This window comes from Silene latifolia, chromosome 6 (genome assembly GCF_048544455.1).
Source record: "Silene latifolia isolate original U9 population chromosome 6, ASM4854445v1, whole genome shotgun sequence".
Taxonomy (NCBI): domain Eukaryota; kingdom Viridiplantae; phylum Streptophyta; class Magnoliopsida; order Caryophyllales; family Caryophyllaceae; genus Silene; species Silene latifolia.
The window spans coordinates 127,704,198-127,723,321 of NC_133531.1; the positions used below are offsets into that span (position 1 = coordinate 127,704,198).

General features: G+C 39.0%; 3 protein-coding genes across 3 annotated transcripts; all 3 read right to left on the minus strand.

Moving 5' to 3' along the window:
• Positions 1–90: 90 nt before the first annotated feature.
• LOC141587261 (UDP-glycosyltransferase 79B30-like) lies at positions 91–1,680 on the minus strand. The gene has a single exon (XM_074408711.1). The coding sequence runs from the start codon at positions 1,596–1,598 to the stop codon at positions 207–209; it is 1,392 nt and encodes a 463-aa protein (XP_074264812.1). The 5' UTR covers positions 1,599–1,680; the 3' UTR covers positions 91–206.
• Positions 1,681–1,906: 226 nt separating this feature from the next.
• On the minus strand, positions 1,907–4,001 carry LOC141658982 (UDP-glycosyltransferase 79B30-like). Its single transcript, XM_074465688.1, has 2 exons — positions 3,107–4,001; positions 1,907–2,417 (listed from the first exon to the last, which is right to left on the minus strand). The coding sequence occupies exons 1-2, from the start codon at positions 3,975–3,977 to the stop codon at positions 1,924–1,926; spliced, it is 1,365 nt and encodes a 454-aa protein (XP_074321789.1). The 5' UTR covers positions 3,978–4,001; the 3' UTR covers positions 1,907–1,923.
• A 2,373-nt stretch (positions 4,002–6,374) lies between these two features.
• Positions 6,375–8,736, minus strand: LOC141658983 (UDP-glycosyltransferase 79B30-like). Its single transcript, XM_074465689.1, has 2 exons — positions 7,845–8,736; positions 6,375–6,951 (listed from the first exon to the last, which is right to left on the minus strand). Exons 1-2 carry the CDS (start codon positions 8,695–8,697, stop codon positions 6,461–6,463), a joined length of 1,344 nt encoding a protein of 447 aa, XP_074321790.1. The 5' UTR covers positions 8,698–8,736; the 3' UTR covers positions 6,375–6,460.
• Between the last annotated feature and the right edge of the window lie 10,388 nt (positions 8,737–19,124).

The window sequence follows — 19,124 nt, forward strand, 5'->3', positions numbered from 1 at the left end:
CTAACCGGACCCTCAGAGTCGATTTTTATTATTACATTATTAGAGAGAAATTAAACTAAAGATGGGGTTGACAAACAAAGCAGGCTTCTTCAATGGGCGATCAGAGCTGGCCAATTGAGCTAGCAATACTTTTCTCTTCTTTATGAACTGAGCTTCGGAGGGGGTACTGACAACAAGACACACTTACGCCATGAGGACGTAGAAATTTATACGTATCCATGCACTAATTGCTGCAAATCCTTGATAAAGCTACTGATATAGGATTCTTCAACTCCTTCCTGCAATATGAATTCCCTCCATTTGGTGTGGTTAGCTCTTACCTCTCTTCCAACTTGACTCTCGTCATCCATCACGGTTGCGACTGCTTTGCACACGGCCTCTCTCGATAAAAACCCATCTTCCTCCCTTTTCTCGACCTCGACACCAACTCTAAGTTCGCCACTCATCATCCTTGCATTGATGAACTGATCAACTGCATTTGGTATCATCACTAATTGGCATTTATTCACCATGGCTTCGGATAATGACCCGGCCCCACAATGGGTTATAAAGCAACCTACAGACGGATGTTGTAAAATTAGTTGTTGTTGCACCCAACCTCCGTACACTATTCCTCTTCCTTCTGTTCGTTCCGTAAAGCCGTCTGGCAGGGCTGATTCTATTGTCTCATAACCCGTTGGTGGCTTTAAGGCCGCTAAAAACGGTCTACCTGTGAGCTCGAGCCCGAGAACGAGCTCTTGAAACTGAACCTTATCAAGAATACATTCACTCCCAAATGCACAATAAACCACTTCACCCGGCTTAAAACCCGCCAACCAATGAGCGAATCGCTCTTCAAGGCTATCGGTCTGAGGGTCAGGACGGACCGGACCGGCTGTAAGAACACGCTTACCATGATACTTCTCTATATAATCACAAAAAATTCCTTCCATCTCTTTACAAGTCTTAACTCCGATAGCATCACATTCTGTTAGAGACTTGAAGAACCTCTCAACAAGACTCATACCTCCACCAAAGTTACCGGAACTGAGTCCATCGGTAGATTGTTTTTCGTACGCGTGCATTTTAATATACGGAGACGGAAATGGCGGTAACGGGCTCGTAATTTGGGAATTTGAAATCGATTGGGGCATAAAGAGGTGTAGGAACTGGAATGAATGAGCAACCCTTACTAGAAGGCCTGACAAGTAAATTACGGACTTGATTCCGTGTTTACGGGCTAATACGGGTAACCAACAAGTGAAATCATAGAAAACAATGTTGGGCTTGAGATTGACTAAATGGGCCTCAATTGTGTCTTGGGTCAAGTCCATGGCCGTCATAAGGAGATGCCTTGAATTTTCGGGAATATCGTTGGTCGTTTCCGCCTCCGATGGAAATCCATCGACAGGCGGAAGAGGGACAGTAACGAATGTAATGAGTTCGGGATGATGGTTTTGAGACGCGAACCTTAATTGCGTTTTTGGTGGGAGGAATAACGTGATTTTGTGACCTCGTTCAGCTAATTTGTTACCAATGCGAAGAAAAGATGTAATATGTCCCATGGCTAACCAAGGGTACATTGCTATGTGCAATTTTGTATCATTGTTTTGTGTCATTGTTTTGATGCCAAAGAACTCTAAATTTGATGATTTTTTTTTTGTGAGTTTGTGGTGATTAAATGCGAAGTTCAAAGTTTCAGAGCACTACACTCGTGACTCATGAGCATGTCCCTCGTGGGCAAGGAGAATACGGAGTATTAAATAAGATCCTCTGCGTGTACTCAATAGATTTTTTACATTTGCTTTTGGACACGATTCACATATATTCTCGATAATCTATAAAAGAAAATATAATCATGTGAGATCCTGTTTAATTCGTCTTTGTGAACACATTAAGAATATCAAATAAGTCTCCCTAATGACGGGTATATCCGTCGCAGGCTTATACAAGCAATTGTTGTAAACCCTTGATAAAGCTTGTAATATAGGACTCTTCAACACCTTCCTTCAATATGAATTCTCTCCATTTAGTATGGTTAGCCCTCACTTCTTTTCCGACTTGGTTTTCCTCGTCCATCACGGTTGTTACTGCTTTGCACACGGCCTCCCTCGACAAGAAACCGTCCTTTTCTCTTTTCTCGACCTCGACACCAACTTTAAGCTCGAAACTCATCATCCTTGCATTGATGAATTGGTCACCTGAATTTGGTATCATCACTAATTGGCATTTATTCACCATGGCTTCGGACAATGACCCGGCCCCACAATGGGTTATAAAGCATCCTACTGAAGGATGTTGTAAGATTAGTTGTTGTTGCACCCAACCTCCGTATACTATACCTCTTCCTTCCGTTCGCTCCGTAAAGCCGTCTGGTAAGGCTGATTCTATTGTTTCATAGCCTTTTGGTGGTTTTAAGGCCGCTAAAAACGGTCTTCCTACGAGGGGGACAATATATTGGACAAGTCAATACAAGTAGCGTTCATTATAGACGAATTGGCAATTTGTGTATTTTTATAATCGGTTTCTGTCAATTGTTATCATTTGTTTTTTGGACACTATTCATAAAAAAAACTTTTAAAATAATTTCCAATACATAACATAAATAGAAGAAAAATTCCTGGGTCCTCCAGGAGGACAATAAATGCGTCCTCCTTAGCCTATTTACCTAGAAGCTTGCATTTTTAGTATTTCCTATATTCACCTTTACATTTATATTTTTTTAATGCAAATAAAGCCTCTTATTGATTAAGGAGGACGCATTAATTGTCCCCCGGGATGACCCAAGAATTTTTCTAAATAAATATAGTCACGAGATATTTTAAGAAGGCCCACTAGCTGGGCCCGCCTAAGACTCAGCACAAGTCGGTCGGATTAGCATAGGCATGCAGCCCGCCCCATTCATGGACCGGGTAAGGGCTCAGTGGGGTAAGCCCGGCCCAGTCCAAACCCGGCCGGTAGTTTGCTCCACCACCGAGTAGAAGATGTTTTTGTAACATTACCTACTCCCTTCGTCCCACTAATTTGTTTTCCTTTTTTTATTTTTTTAGGGTTATTTTTTAATTAAAGACAGGTAAACAAACGATTGTGATAGAGGGAGCGAGTAATTAATAAGGCCAATCAATACCTGTGAGCTCGAGTCCAAGGACGAGCTCTTGAAAGTGGACTTTATCAAGGGTACATTCACTCCCAAATGCACAATACACAACTTCACCCGGCTCGAAACCCGCTAACCATTGATCAAACCGCTCATCAAGCTTATTGGTCTGAGGGTCAGGACGGACCGGTCCGGCTGTAAGAACAAGCTTACCATGATTCTCTATATATTCACAAAACATTCCTTCCATCTCTTTACAAGTCTTGACTCCAATAGCATCACATTCTCTTAGTGACTTGAAAAACCTCTCAACAAGAGTCATACCTCCACCAAAGTCATCGGAACTCAGACCATCGTTACGTCGTTGCTCGTACGCATACGTTTTAATATACGGAGACGGAAATGGCGGTAATGGAGTCGTAATCTTGGTATTTGAAAACAAGTGTATGTACTGGAAAGCGAGAGCAACCCTCACTACAAGGGCTGAGAAATAGTAAACGGATTTGATTCCGTGTTTACGGGCCAGTTCGGGTAACCAACAAGTGAAATCATAGAAAACGATGTTGGGCTTGAGATTGACTAAATGGGCCTCAATTGTGTCTTGGGTCAAGTCCATAGCCGTCATAAGGAGAGGCCGTAACTCGGCCGGGATATCATTAGTCGTCTCCGCTCCCCGTGGAAATCCATCGACAGGCGGGAGAGGGACGGTAACAAATGTAATTAATTCAGGATAATGGTTTTGAGAGACGAACCTTAGTTGTGTTTTTGGTGGGAGGAATAACGTGATTTTGTGACCTCTTTCGGCTAATTTGTTACCGATGCGAAGAAAAGAAGTAATATGGCCCATGGCTAACCAAGGGTACATAGCTATGTGTAATTGTGTAACATTGTTTTGTGTCATTTTTTTATTTCTAAGAATTCTAAATTTGTTGATTGACTTTTGTAGTGATGTTTCTGGTGATCGATTAAAGACAAGTGTGTGGTTACATGGGGCCTTCTTCTCTAAATAATGTCATTATTAAGTGTATTTTCCTCTAAGGGAAAATGTTGAATTAGGTGAGGTAGCAGGTGACAAAAGCGGGCCATCTGAATAATGAATATTATCTTGATAAACTTTAGAGCAATAAATGAAATAAAAGTCATCATTATTCATGATCTAGAAACAGTCCGTCTCTTATTGAAGACGACCACTATCCGTCACAAGCTAAAAATGGATAATGATCATCTCACAAAATGCAAGTGGGTGGGCAAGTGGGGTATCCATTCCCCCTCACTTGCACTATCCTTTTGCATTTTGTAAGAGGGACACTATTTGCTACTGAGTATATGAAATAACAGTAAATCTTGCTTAAAACGGATTATCCGTTTTAAAATTTAAAACGAGTTAAATATTACGGAGTACCATATAGTGGTAATAAAGAAATTTTTTTGGCATTTTTCTAAACAACATGTCATATAATTTGAAATGTATTTGACCCATTTTAAACTTAAGACGGATATTGTCCATTTTAAATTAAATGAGAATTTGTGATAAACCAATAAAAACGGAATTCAGTAGTCTGTCGACGTTGCAATCACTCACGACTTTATACTCCATAGAATCATTACAAACAAAAAATGACTTCATACAATATGAGTAATTTTTATAAGTCTGTCTTATATAAATATTGTTAATTAATTGTAAAAGTATCTTTTAGATGAAATAAAAAGTTCAATCATTATATAATTGATGACCTGAAAGCTGACCCATATCAAGAAGAAAAAAAGGTGATTTGATGACGTGAAAGTTGACCCATATATCAAGAAAAAAAAAAAAAGGTGAATAATACTTTTTGCTCCTTTCTTTGCACTATACTAGTGTATATAGTCAAATGGGAAGCTAAGTTAAGTTCAGAGGACAGAGGGAGTGTATATTTTGTTCTCGTTCCGTTCTCCAAAAATGCATCCATAATTGACACTTCAACACATGCAGGTTGCTGGTGATAGTGGGGATGAAGAGTTGTGTAAAGTTTTCGATCTCATTAGTGAGGGTGAGAGGTTGCCTATCCACTTTGAAAAGGAGCTTAAGGTACAATAGTTTCTTACCTTTTTCTCCATTGTCTTTCGAGAAATGTTCTCATAGTCATATAATGTGAAGCTAACCCATTTAACTAAAACCCCAACCCATACCTTCCTAGTTCCTTCCATTAACCACAAAAAATGAAAAAAGTGAAATAAAGAAACGGAAACGGGTGATATGGTTAGTCTCTCGATAATCTCTCCTCACTGGATTATCTCATATGAGAACGTGTGCTCCTTTTTTTCCCCCTGATTTTAGCAAGTGTCCTAATAAGTTCAAATTTTCAGCTGTTGCGTGATAGAAGTGCATTTGTCGGAAGCCATACGATCAGAGGCCAATGATTGCTTGTGACCAGGCCAGTGTGACGAGTGGTATCATTTTGATTGTGTGAACTATATATGCCCAGCTTGTAATCCACAGATGGAGGGAAAGTTGTGTTTGTCCCCATCAGTTAACCCAGAAAGGTAAATACTCATTATCTGACAGTATCTTTCATTCTTGTAGTAGAGTTCTAATCTCTCTTTTATTGGGACTAGGTCTTTTGATTTCAATTTCTTCAACCACTCATTTTTTGGCTTTTAAGAGTGATGATGAATAAAGCAAAATTAATCACAAAGCACTATTCATGCTTCTGGTTCTGTCAAGTAGCACTCAGGTTATCTAATTCACGACTTCCGTTATGGGTCATCCTCAAAATAATCTCTGTGTCTGACGCGGCATATAGGTCAAGGACACGTAAATACGAAATCCCTTACTTCGCCATGAATGGGAGCCTTTTAAGCCACAAAAGTAATGTTGTTGCTGTTATTGGTTTGTCAATTAGTATTTGTTAGACCATCACATACACATTTATATTTCATACAATCAGGCCTGATGAAATGGACAGTAATTAGGTTGTTTTTAAATTTTTAACAATATTTTTTTGTCGGACGGTCTTGTATAAATAATTTGTACTTGTTGGGCAATAGACTATGATTCATATACTTGGCATAGTCATTGATAGACTTGTCAAACGAGTCGGGTTAGGTCTGGTCATGATATGAGTGAAGATCTGCGCAATGGATTCATGAACCTTAAAAGCTGGTTTGGTTCCAATTCATCTCATGTATTCCATTCTTTCATTAAACTAAAGATGGGGTTGACAAAATTTAGTTCCAATTAAACTAAAGATGGGGTTGACAAACAAAGCATGCTTCTTCAATGGGCGATCAGAGCTGGCCAATTGAGCTAGCAATACTTTTCTCCTCTTTTTTAACTAAGTTTCAGAGAGGTACCTGCAACAAGACACACTTACGTCACGAGGACGTAGAAATTTATACTTATCCCTACACTAATTGCTGCAAATCCTTGATAAAGCTACTGATATAGGATTCTTCAACTCCTTCCTGCAATATGAATTCCCTCCATTTGGTGTGGTTAGCTCTTACCTCTCTTCCAACTTGACTCTCGTCATCCATCACGGTTGCAACTGCTTTGCACACGGCCTCTCTCGATAAGAAACCGTCTTCCTCTCTTTTCTCGACCTCGACACCAACTCTAAGTTCGCCACTCATCATCCTTGCATTGATGAATTGGTCACCTGAATCAGGTATCATCACTAATTGACATTTATTCACCATGGCTTCCGACAATGACCCGGCCCCACAATGGGTTATAAAACATCCTACTGAAGGATGTTGTAAGATTAGTTGTTGTTGCACCCAACCTCCGTATACTATACCTCTTCCTTCCGTTCGCTCCGTAAAGCCGTCTGGCAACGCTGATTCTATTGTTTCATAGCCTTTTGGTGGTTTTAAGGCCGCTAAAAACGGTCGACCTACGAGGGTGACAAAATATTGGACAAGTCTCAAAAAAAAAAAATACATAACATAAAATAGTCATATTTTTAACAAGGCCCGCTAGCCCGGCCTGCCTAAAACTCAGCACAGGTATGTCCGATTAACATACCCATGCAGCCCGCCCCATTCACATGCCGAGTAAAGGCTCAGTGGGGTAACCCCAGCCCAGTCCAAACCGGGCCTGTGGTTAGCTGTACCACAAAGTAGAAGATGAAATATGTTAGTAGCTTATTGGTTTTTGTTATTACCTACTCCCTTTGTCCTACTCGGGGGCGAAATTAGCCTATTTTTATTAGGCTAGAGGCTAGAGCCCTAGATGAATTAATAAGGTGATTTTTATTTAGTCTAAAAATTGGACAAAATACCACACAAAACTCACTTTACGAGTGTCCCAAAACCCGAAAACTCATGCATGGATATGCACGGTATGAATTTTTTTTTAACCAATACTCCCTCCATTCAACTCCACAAGGCCATTATCTCTTTTGCACACTATTCACAAACGGATATTCAACTTCAATTTTCTCTCGATACATAGGTGAAAATATATTCATGTGAGATCATATTTGATTCGTCTTTAAGAGTACATTAAAAATATCTAACTTTTATAATTTTTGCAAATACGTAATTAAAGATATTTGTCGAGTAAAAGCCGCGTTGACAAACGTGATAAAGTATAATGGCCTTGTGGAGTTGAATGAAGGGAGTACATTTCAATAGTCTATAAATCTAGTCCTAGATAGATTTCATTACTGGCTCCGCCCCGGTTCCACTAATTTGTTTCCCTTTTCCATTTTTGTAGGGTTATTTTTTAATTAAAAGAAGGTAAACAAATGATTGTGATGGAGGGAGTAATTAATAAGGCCAATACCTGTGAGATCGAGTCCAAGGACGAGCTCTTGAAAGTGGACTTTATCAAGGATACATTCACTCCCAAATGCACAATACACAACTTCACCCGGCTCGAAACCCGCTAACCATTGATCAAACCGCTCATCAAGCCTATTGGTCTGAGGGTCAGGACGGACTGGTCCGGCTGTAAGAACACGCTTACCATGATTCTCTATATAATCACAAAACATTCCGTCCATCTCTTTACAAGTCTTGACTCCTATGGCATCACATTCTCTTAGCGACTTGAAAAACCTCTCAACAAAGTCATCGGAACTCTGACCATCGTTAGTTCGTTGCTCGTACGCGTACAGTTTAATATACGGAGACGGAAATGGCGGTAATGGACTCGTTATCTTGGTATTTGAAAACAAGTGAATGTACTGGAAAGCGAGAGCAGCGCTCACCAGAAGGGCTGAGTAATAGTAAACGGACTTGATCCCGTGTTTACGGGCCAGTTCAGGTAACCAACACGTGAAATCATAGAAAACGATGTTGGGCTTGAGATTGACTAAATGGGCCTCAATTGTGTTTTGGGTCAAGTCCATAGCCGTCATAAGTAGAGGCCGTAACTCGGCCGGGATATCATTAGTCGTCTCCGCCCCCGATGGAAATCCATCGACAGGCGGGAGAGGGACGGTAACAAATGTAATGAGTTCGGGATGATGATTTTGAGAGACGAACCTTAGCTGTGTTTTTGGTGGGAGGAATAACGTGATTTTGTGACCACGTTCGGCTAATTTGTTACCGATGCGAAGAAAAGAAGTAATATGGCCCATGGCCAACCAAGGGTACATAGCTATGTGTAATTGTGTATCATTGTTTTGTGTCATTTTTGATTTCTAAGAATTCTAAATTTGTTGATTGATTTTTGTTGTGTGTTTGTGGTGATCGATTAAATACAAAATTACAAAGTGCATGGTTGCATGTGGCCTTCTTCCTTAAATAATACGGAGTAATGTCATTATTAAGTGTATTTTCCTCTAATTGGAAAGTGTTGAATTAGGTGAGGTAGGAGGTGACAAAAGCGGGCCATATGAATAATGAATATTATCTTGATAACTTTAGAGCAATAAATGAAATAAAAGTCGTCATGATTCATGATCCAGAAAATGCTACTGAGTATATAAATAACAGTAAATCTTGCTTAAGATGGATTATACGTTTTAAATTTTAAAACGGGTTAAATATTACCATATAGTGGTAATAAAGATAAAATTTTGGCATTTTTCTAGATAATATGGCATATGATTTGAAATGTATTTTACCCATCTTAAACTTAAGACGGATACTGTTCGTCTTAAATTAACTGAGATTTTGTGATAAACCGATAAAAACGGAATTCAGTAGTCTGTCGATGTTGCAATCACTCACGACTTTATACTATATATGATCATTACAAAAAAAATGACTTCATACAATCTAATAACAAGTCTTGTTAGGACAATTTTACGTAAATGTAGTTGATGGAGCATATTCTGCACCTGCTGATCGAGTCAACATATTGACCAAGGTCAAAGTTAAAAGACAACATGTCAACAGAAGAACAGCCTAACCGACGCAGCTTGTCGGCCTGTCACTTGGGTCTCGGCTCGGCAACTAGCCGACCGAGAGGCATATCCGCGTACTCACATCCGGTCCCCTCGGCATGGAGTCAACCAGGCCTGCCGGCCTGCCACGGGTCCCTCGGCCGAGGGTAAGACAGTCTTTTCACCTGCTACGACCACTTGGCCACTTGGCCACTACGTGACAAAAGGTGAAAGTCTATAAATACTCATCATCTCTCATTGAGAAAACGATCCAAACAACTAACTGGAAAACATCTGGTATAAACTCCCTTATCTCTCTACAATATATTTTGCCAAGTTAACACACAACTTATCCCTCTAAGTTTACTGACTTGAGCGTCGGAGTGAGTACGTTCGGTCCCAAGCCGAGCCCTCAGTTTGTTCATCTTTACAGGAAGAGAGTGAAAGGAAGAGACAAGCAATGACATCATTCTACAAGCTTAAGTGGTCACAATCCTGCTCCGGAATTACACCCGGAACAGTAGTGTAAAATGGATGAGGCATAAAAGCTGGCAAAAATGACCCGATCGGAGAAACCCGACCCGATCGGAACTCGACCCGATATAACCCGAAAATTGGGTGACCCGAAACCGAACCGACCCGATAACCGATAACATCCTTATTTTTTTAACCCGAACCCGACCTGAACCGACCCGACCCAACCCGTGACCCGATATTGACTCAACCCGATAGATGACTCGATAATGAATTAGCTTAATAATGGTGTCAATAAGAACAAATTGACATTAATCTTAATTATTTACTTAAAATTACAATTAATACTCCTACACATTGTTTAAACATAAAATTATCCATCTAATACTAAATACATAAGAGAAAATATATGCTTATAATGTGACCCGATACTGACCCGACCCGACTTACAATCCGAAGATGACCCGACATGAACCGCAACCGACCCGACCCATTGCTAATCCGGCACAACCCGAACCCGATATGACCCGTTTCGACCCGACTGCTAACAGACCCGAATGAGCCGATGGCCACCTCTAGGCATGACAACATTATTGAGTAAAAGTAGTTATCAAAAAGATTCGTTTTATCATATAAGTAATTTTTATAAGTCTGCCTTCCACAAATATTGTTAATTAATTGTGTAAGAATCTTTTAGATGAAATAAAAAGTTAATGATCATTATATAATTGATGACCTGAAAGCTGACTCATATCAAGAAAAAAAAGGGTGATTTGATGACGTGAAAGTTGACCCATATCAAGAAAAAAAAAAAAAGGTGAATAATACTTTTTGCTGCTTTCTTTGCACTATATTTTTATTTAGGATTAATTAATGGCAATAAATTATATTATGTATACCCTTTCAATATTAATCCAAATTCCAAACTATGCATTAACTCACTTTAAAACTAAACGAAAAAATTATATTGCTTGATTATTTCTTCCTTCTCTTCATACATTCATACGAGTTAAAATCCTCTTCATTTCCTCAAAAGAAATTGAGAGGCCATTTCCTTTCGACGGACGAGATTGTATTCTATCAGCATCGAACGGTTCACGATTTATGCATAAAAATATAAGGTTAATAGAATATAAAAAAGATAATATTATTAAATGAGTTTGTGAGAGAAATGGAGAGAAAGTAAATAAAGAGAATCCTAATTGCATTCATACATGGAGACTACAATCAGTTAACCTAGTCTAGAGCACGAACAATGAAGAGGGTTTGTTTTTCCCTTTACCTTTTCTCTCTTTTCTTGTACTACATACACCTGTCTTCTATTTTTCCACCTCAATGATCTCAGGGTTTTTTTATTTCATCCTACAACTAAGAGGTTTCCTCCTCCTCAAACAGACCCCACATTTATAATCATGCTGCAATATAATAATAATTAAACGATTTTTTATATTATAATAACTAAACAATGACACAAGAGTCAAGAGAAAGGTTCCCTTCAAGTAAGAAAAAACCTCTACAGGAAGATACAAAGGTAGCTAAATTAGGAGAGTATCATGCTAATTGATAACAAATATTCCCTCCAATTCAATACAAACTACCCACTTGCTTTTGGCTGGTCTTCAAGGCGATACTTTGACCACGTTTTTCTTACTTTGTATATAATTTTTTTTTTTTTTTGCAAAAAATACTCCCTCCTATTTAGGGTTTTCTTTCCTTTGTTTGTTGGCACGGGAATTAAGGCGAGGAATAAAATAAAAGTAAAAGAGTTGGGTGGGGTTGGGGTTGTGATAGGAGAGATGAATGAATAATTAAGAGTTAAATAAGGAATTGTGGGGTCAAAACATTAAGAAAAATATTAAAATATGGGTAAAAGAGTTGGGTGGGGTTTGGTGATAGGAGAGATGGATGAATAAAATAAAATAAGGGTAAAAGTTTCCAAAATAACAAAAGGGAAAGAAAAACTGAATAATCCGTTTTAGGTAGGGCTGTTCATAAATAGAGTCGACCCGGTAAATCGGACCGGACCGGCCGGTCTGACCCGAACCGGACCGGATGTCAGCCGGGTCAGTCCTCGGTCTTGCCTTTTGCCAAATCCGGTCTCCGGTCTTACCCGGTCCAAAACCGGAGAAAACCGGTTCAAAACCGGTGGACCGGATGTAGAATAAAATCCACGTTATAGGAGTACTTTACATATTGACTGGCGGCGTAAATTTTAAACCTAACCTAGGAAATGGGTAGAACTCTCTAGTCTCTACAATTGAAGTACAGCTGTCAACTTAAAAATAAGGTTTTTGACCTTTTGACTGTCTTTAGGCTATTTATACCCAACTTTTCTTCACTTTTCATACTAGTATACTCGCCTACTCCTCACTTTTTGAACTCTTTTTTTACCCTCTTGTCCCTCTAGGCTAGCCTTTGTCCATAATTTTATTTGTTTTATTTAAATATTTTCACTGTCCTTTTGAATTTGTTTAAGTGTTTATTATTTTTGGATGTAAACAGAAGCATTGAATCTAACGAAAGTTAGGGATGGTTTTGCTCAACGCAAATTCTCATTGTAGACGGACACTATCCGTCTATACGTATAGACGGATACCATTTTCCCTCACAAAATACTCATTTGCCATGAAGTGGAAAGCATTTGGGAGTGTCTCACCTTGTCTCCTTACCCATTTTATTAGATGTCTTTACCCGTTTGTTCGCCCTACTCGTCTATATCAAGACCTATTGTTTGCTCAAATGATTTGGGCCGATGAGATGTCATTAGATTTTATGCCTATCATTTGTCCTAACTTCCAAATTCCATCTCGCAATATGATTATTCGTGATTGTTATCAACTTTATCGCAATAATTTCATTTTTTTCTTAGTTTTTTTTTTGGTTTATTTTATTGATCTTTGTTTTTTTTTTTTTTTTTTATGTAGAGTGTGAGAAAATAACAATTATCGGAGAAAATTGTTGAAGGACTCCGACTTTGCGATCGGAGAAGTGAATAATCTCGGAGAATAAATAACGAGAAATTCTACTAATTTTACCTAGGATGGGCAGTTTGGAGGAAAAGATTTGGAAAACATGAATGAAATTGGAACCATAAATTAGTTTTAATTTGATTGAAGTGCTTTTATTCCCTATTAATTTCAATTCCAGATTAATAAGAACTAAAAGCTACATCTAAATACACAACGGAAGGACAAACTAATTGATACAGTATATCAATTGATTTTGGCAAAAACAATATGCAGAAACTCCCATGAATCCATGATATCGCTAGAACTATTTACAAAATTGTTTTTTATTTAAATCCGGTCCTAAGACTCCGGTCCGGTTTTCAGACCGGTAGACCCGGGTCGGTCCAGGTCCGGTCTTGGAGGGGCAGGTCCGGTCGTCGGTTCTAGTTTTTTTAGCTAGCCGGGTTCCGGTCAATGGTGGTCCGGTCTGGGTCGGTCCGGTTCTGGACCGGTGAACAACCTTAGTTTTAGGAAATAGAGAAGAAAACAGTGAATAAGAGGGAGTATAATAAAGGTCGGATCCCAAGAAACAGCCTTAGTTTTAGCCATTTTTGACGTGGCCGTGTCGTTGTACGCCCAATCAAAACACATTTATAATACCCAACAAACTACTAGTTAGCGGTAAGTCGAGGTCGATTCCATGGGACGGTGTGCTTTGGGTTCTAAGTCTATCTATCTCAATTTATGCTACTGTCACAATTTGTTTGGGTTTGTAGTTGTGTTCTAGACTAATGCAAATAATATAGTAAAACAAGCAATAAAAGAAGGATGTAGACAAATGATTAAAAATGCTAGGATATCATGGGGTCATAGGGGATTCATGGTGTTGATCATACAAACATGTTTACAATTATAAGCAAGCAATTAATGTTGTGGAGGAACCGAGTTGGGTTCATAGGAAGAGTTGGGTCCCGGAGCCGAATCAATTAGATTGTACGGCACCTACAAGTCGACTTACTTTCCTCCTATTCAACTTCTATGCATGGTCTAACAAGACTCGAGTTGGTTTATATCTTACAAGTCAAGTTGAGTAGATAAGAGATGGTTGTAAATGCAAGGATTCATAGGCTTAACATTTCATCAAACATAACATGTGCATAAAGTTGACATCACAACAAGCAAGCAATTTGATCATGTGAACATATTAGATTAAGCATGAATCAATCCCATGTTGCTTTTCCCTAATCACCCATTAATCCTAGCTAAGAGACTACTCATTCATTATCAAGTTTAACATGTTAATAAGGTTGTCAATCATATTAACAAGGCAAAACATGATGAACAAGTAAGAAGGATTAACAATAATTAAAACAAGGATTAAGAGAGTTATACCTATGGAGATCCCAAAATAATAATGCAAAGAATAATAGAAGAAACTTAATTGCTGATGGAAGGTTGTCAATCTCCCAATAATAACCCAATAATCTTCAATTACCCAATAATAAACTTGAATAATAAACTTGAACAATAATTATGGAAAGATTAATGTGTAATTTGTGGAAAGATTAAAGAGTAATCTATTCTAATCTAATCTAAAGAAGGATTTTCTACTCTAAAAACTTGATGAGATCCCCTCCTCAAACTTCCTAATTTGATTATTACAAATGGGGTATTTATAGTGGAAATTAGGTGGATGTATTAGGGTTAACTAAGGGCTAAACTAGTAATTACACTTTTTAGATTGAGCAGGGAGGAGCCGGTATTTTTCGAAAGAAGGGATTCTTTCTTTGTAGCTTGAAGAAGAGGAAATTGCGTTGTACAGGAATCCGTGCGTTTTGGAGTCGGGACGGGCGGATTGTGGCGGTGGAACACGGGCGTCTGCAGGGGAATCCGGGCGGATTCTGGTGGCTGCAAACCCGAGCGTCTTGGGATGAAAATGCACGGATTGTGCTTCTGGAGGACGGGCGGATTGTGGCGGAACCGCACGGATTGTGCCTCAGCAACATTTCTTCTTCTTTTCTTCCCTTTTCTTCATAAAATCCTTGGGGATTTCCTTGGGGAGTCAAGAATCCTTTCTCAATATTGCTCATCTACTATAATATGTACAAAGGCCTTCTAATCTTGTCTCTCCTTGATGCTTGGTCATTGGATTCGATCAATTTAGTCTCGTTTTGCCATGAAAATGCAAGATTCTTACTCCTTTCCTACCAAGGGATCAAAATCTCAAAGAATATGCAAAACAAAGAACTAAAGATAATAAATGACCCAAATATGCACTAAAAAGCATGGGAACAAGGCTAATTCGGGGGCTAAATATGCGCTAATTATGGTCACAACAAATATCCCCAAACCGAACCTTTGCTCGTCCCGAGTAAAGAGGTGACAAAGACTAGGACCATTATTTAAACTAACCTAATAACATAGCCGATATGAGACAATTAACGGGTCTCACTCCGCCCCTTCAACTCACAACAAGACAACCATGAGGTAGGATGCCTTCTTGCAAGGCAAGGTGGGGCTTGCCAAAATTGTGACACATCCAAACATTAAGCACTCAAAAACAAATAATGGATGCATCTACAAAAGAATAGCCACTTTCCTCATCTAAGTGGCGGAAATTATCTACAAGGGAAGCAATTCAAGGGTACACAATCCTTCATAGATGCAATTTGTTCAAACTACTAAGCCTAGAAGGATACCAATAAATCACCTCCAAGTTGTGTCAAGTTAGGGTACCTTTGTCCTCAATCGTTAAATGCTTTTGTCAAGAATAGACTCCCTTGGTGTTAGAAACACTGGAGGATCGTGGAATTCCCCCTCTTGCCTAGACAAGAAGAAGGGTCGTCCCCTCTCTACCATGCACAAGAATGGATATGATGGATAAAGGGATCAATAGATATTTGAGTTTCACTTTGGGAGTTTGCTTTTGTTTTTGTTTTCCCCCCAATTTCTTGTGGCATATGACATTTGAGAACACTTTCTTGCCATTTCTTTTTGATTTTTGGCATTTCAACACTTGACAACTTTCAACTTTTCTTTACATTTCTTTTGAACATTTTCGAAGTCACTCCATATGTAGTGAGGGTGGCTTATATTTGAAGCTTTAGGAGTTCTATTTTTGCTCCTCTTTTCATTAGATGCATTTTTGCAAACTTTCTTTCACTTTTCATTTCATTGAACTCAAATCGATTTCTTTTTATGCCCATTCCCTTTGATGACAAAATGTGGTAGAACATGGATAAATGATGGTTGCATGGTTTCAAGGGTCACCTTGGAATAAACGGTAGCCAAGGAGTTATCACACCACAAGGTACTCTTGACTAGGCCTTAATCCATGGGTCAAAGGATACTAGCATGACACATCCTAGGGTGTTTTACAAGTATTCTAACAAACAAAGTCTTAAGAAGAAAAAGCATCTACTAGGGCCTATATACACTTGTCAAGCTTCCAAAATAGACGGTTTTACAAAATTTTCTAACATGCAACTACATGCCATGATGCAACTAACATATATACATCCTAATGCAAATGATTCTACCAACTAATATGACATATACACTAAATGCAAGTCCTAAATTCACATTGTTTTACCGCATCAATCAAAAGAAAGCCACATAGTCATTAACATAAAGAGGAAAAAGAAGATTGGAAAGATCATACCATGCGGTCTTCAATATCCTCATGTCTCGGATGTGGCGTAGTCGATCAATGTGAATAAGGATAGACAAACATAATATATACAAGCAATATATGCAAGACTACGCTACAAAGGAAATGAACTTGTTTTTGGGGTTTTCAATTTTTCAAATTTTTATGGAGTTTCGAAATTTTTCAAATTTTTTTTTTTGAATTTTTAAATAAAAGTTAAGTTAGAATTCCCCATCCCCACACTAATATGGGCATTGTCCTCAATGGCCAAAATGATGGGAAATTATGCAAAGATGATGCATGATTTCTACACTAAATGCAAGCTACACTAGTCTACACTACATGATGCATGATTTTTGTTTATGACGGAGAGGATAATTTAGATTACCTCCCGTTGTGTATGCATTAACTTCCCCAAACCGAGTAAGACACTATTGCTAATGTCCTAAGGATGGGTATAGTTCATGCACACACTATGCAATGCATGAGACTAATTTGTCATTTTGGATTTTGAAAGTGGGAACAATAAAATGAGAACACCTCAAAAGTACCGAGGTGTGAGTCCTCTATGGTGCTAGGACTACTCCAACAATGATCAAGAAAATAATAAAAACAAAGAGAGAAATAGACAGACCTTGAGAGGGTAGGAGCCTCTAAAGCTTGCTAATCTTCCATCATATCATCAATATCATCACTTTCCTCATTAGAAGTGGTCTCATTGCCACTTCCCTCTTCATTTGCTTCTTCACTTTCTTCTTCACCTTGCTCATAATCTTGTTCATCATCTTCTTCTCCTTCTTCACTTGCTTCCTCATCAATGTTATCATCAACCTCTTCATTACCGACAACCTCATTGTCACCCGGAACGACCCTAGATGCACTTGAAAATAGGACTTCTCTATCCGCCCAACTAGGCAAAGGAAATGATGGATCAAGTAGTCCTTGCCTAGCTAAGTGTAGGAGGGGTGGATGTTGAGCCAGGTAAGCATTATTCCGATCCTCAAAGGCTTGCTTGTGCATTGCTCCGGATAGTGCAAAAGTTGATCAATTTCCGGAGTAGTAGATGTTGTTGCTCCCATAGAAGGTTATTGTTGTTGTTGCACTTCCAAGTTTGGGTTTGCTACCACCATAGCGAATGCTTTCTTTGCTTGAAGAGCCTTTTGCCTTGATGAAAGTGTCTTTGGCTTTGGTGCCTTTGTTGCCCCCTTAGTCCTTGCCATTGATGAATTAACCAAGAAAAGAATGAAAAATCTTCAATTTGTAGTGTACCCAAATCGATTTAAAGGTGAAAGACTTTGCCTTTATGAATTCGAAAATCGACTCAAAGGTTGAAGATTTTGTGCTTGATTTTGATTTTTATTGAAAAAGGAGTGATTGATTTGTTGTTAAAAGGATGTTTTGATTTGATTTTGGTGAATGTAGTTGAGGAATTTTGTTTTTCTGATGGAGAGGATGAGGGTTTTGAGGTTTTTGAGTAGTGTTATGAAAGAAGGAATGAAGAAATGAAGGTGGGAGGGGTTTTATAAAGCCCGAAAAATTCGAACTGCAGGGGCAATCCGTGCGGTTTCTGCTCGGGACGGGCGGATTCTGCCTTTTCTGGGTTGGGAAAAACTCGCCTAAAGACGGGTGTCTTTTAGTGAAGACGCTCGGATTCGCAGACACGGGACGGGCGGATTATACAGAAGACGGGCGGATTCCTTTACATGGATTTTTCTTGTTTTCCTCAGCCAAGAAGATGGGCGTCTTCCCTTCAAGACGGGCGGATTTTCAAAGACGGGCGGATTTTGATGTAGGACGCCCGGATTCGCTTACAGTCAAAAATATTTCAAAAGTTCAGCTCAGAGGGAAGTGCGCCTTATACCCAATACGCCCGGATTGTCTAAAGACGGGCGGATTCTCCTGAATCCGCTCGGATTCGACTCCTTTGTACCCAGATTCAGTTCCATCCGTGTACAATGCATATTCCTTGTCATTCTTCCATTCTTCTTCATATCTCGTGTTCTTCATTGTGGGTGCATTACTAAGGCATGGATAGCCTAGGCAATTGTCATCCCCACACTAAGCTAAAGCACTACACATCAATTGAAATCATTAGTCCCTCCCTCACTTCTCTCAAACATGACAATTATTTTGATCAAAGTAAATAAAAATCCAAAGATGACAAAAATGCAATACAAGAATTGAAATGCGAGTTAGGGAGTTAGAAATATTTACAAATGGTGGTTTAGGGAGGACTCCACCAAACTCTCATTCTTGATGAGATGTCAAGGGGCCATGTTCAAGGTGTTGTTGATGTTGCTCAACACCTTGAAGAAATAATCAAAAGCTTGTTCATTATCGTTATAAAGCTCTTCAATAGACCTTGGCCCTTGTTGTCGGTCTTGATCGATGGCATTACCAATGTAGGGATTAAAAATCCCTTCAAATTCGTCGTCCCAAAGACCACAAATTTCATTAAGTTGATCATTGAAAATCTTTTGATTTGATGGAGACAACTCTCCCAATTTCTTCTCTTGGCCAATGAGGCTATCCTCTTCTTCTTTGCTTGATTTTGATGAGCTTTGCAAGCTCTCCTTGTCACAATTAACTTGCTCTTTGAATGGAGCATCTTCAATTTTCTTCTTCCATTGGAGTTCCGACTTCTTCCTATCATTCTTCCA

Excerpts from the sequence above, each read along its gene's own strand:
- LOC141587261 (XM_074408711.1), bottom strand. The coding sequence starts at position 1,598 with ATGACACAAAACAATGATACAAAATTGCACATAGCAATGTACCCTTGG.
- LOC141658982 (XM_074465688.1), bottom strand. The coding sequence starts at position 3,977 with ATGACACAAAACAATGTTACACAATTACACATAGCTATGTACCCTTGG. Across the intron at positions 2,418-3,106 it reads CCTTGGACTCGAGCTCACAG|GAAGACCGTTTTTAGCGGCC; the intron begins GTATTGATTGGC and ends TCCCCCTCGTAG.
- LOC141658983 (XM_074465689.1), bottom strand. The coding sequence starts at position 8,697 with ATGACACAAAACAATGATACACAATTACACATAGCTATGTACCCTTGG. Across the intron at positions 6,952-7,844 it reads CCTTGGACTCGATCTCACAG|GTCGACCGTTTTTAGCGGCC; the intron begins GTATTGGCCTTA and ends TCACCCTCGTAG.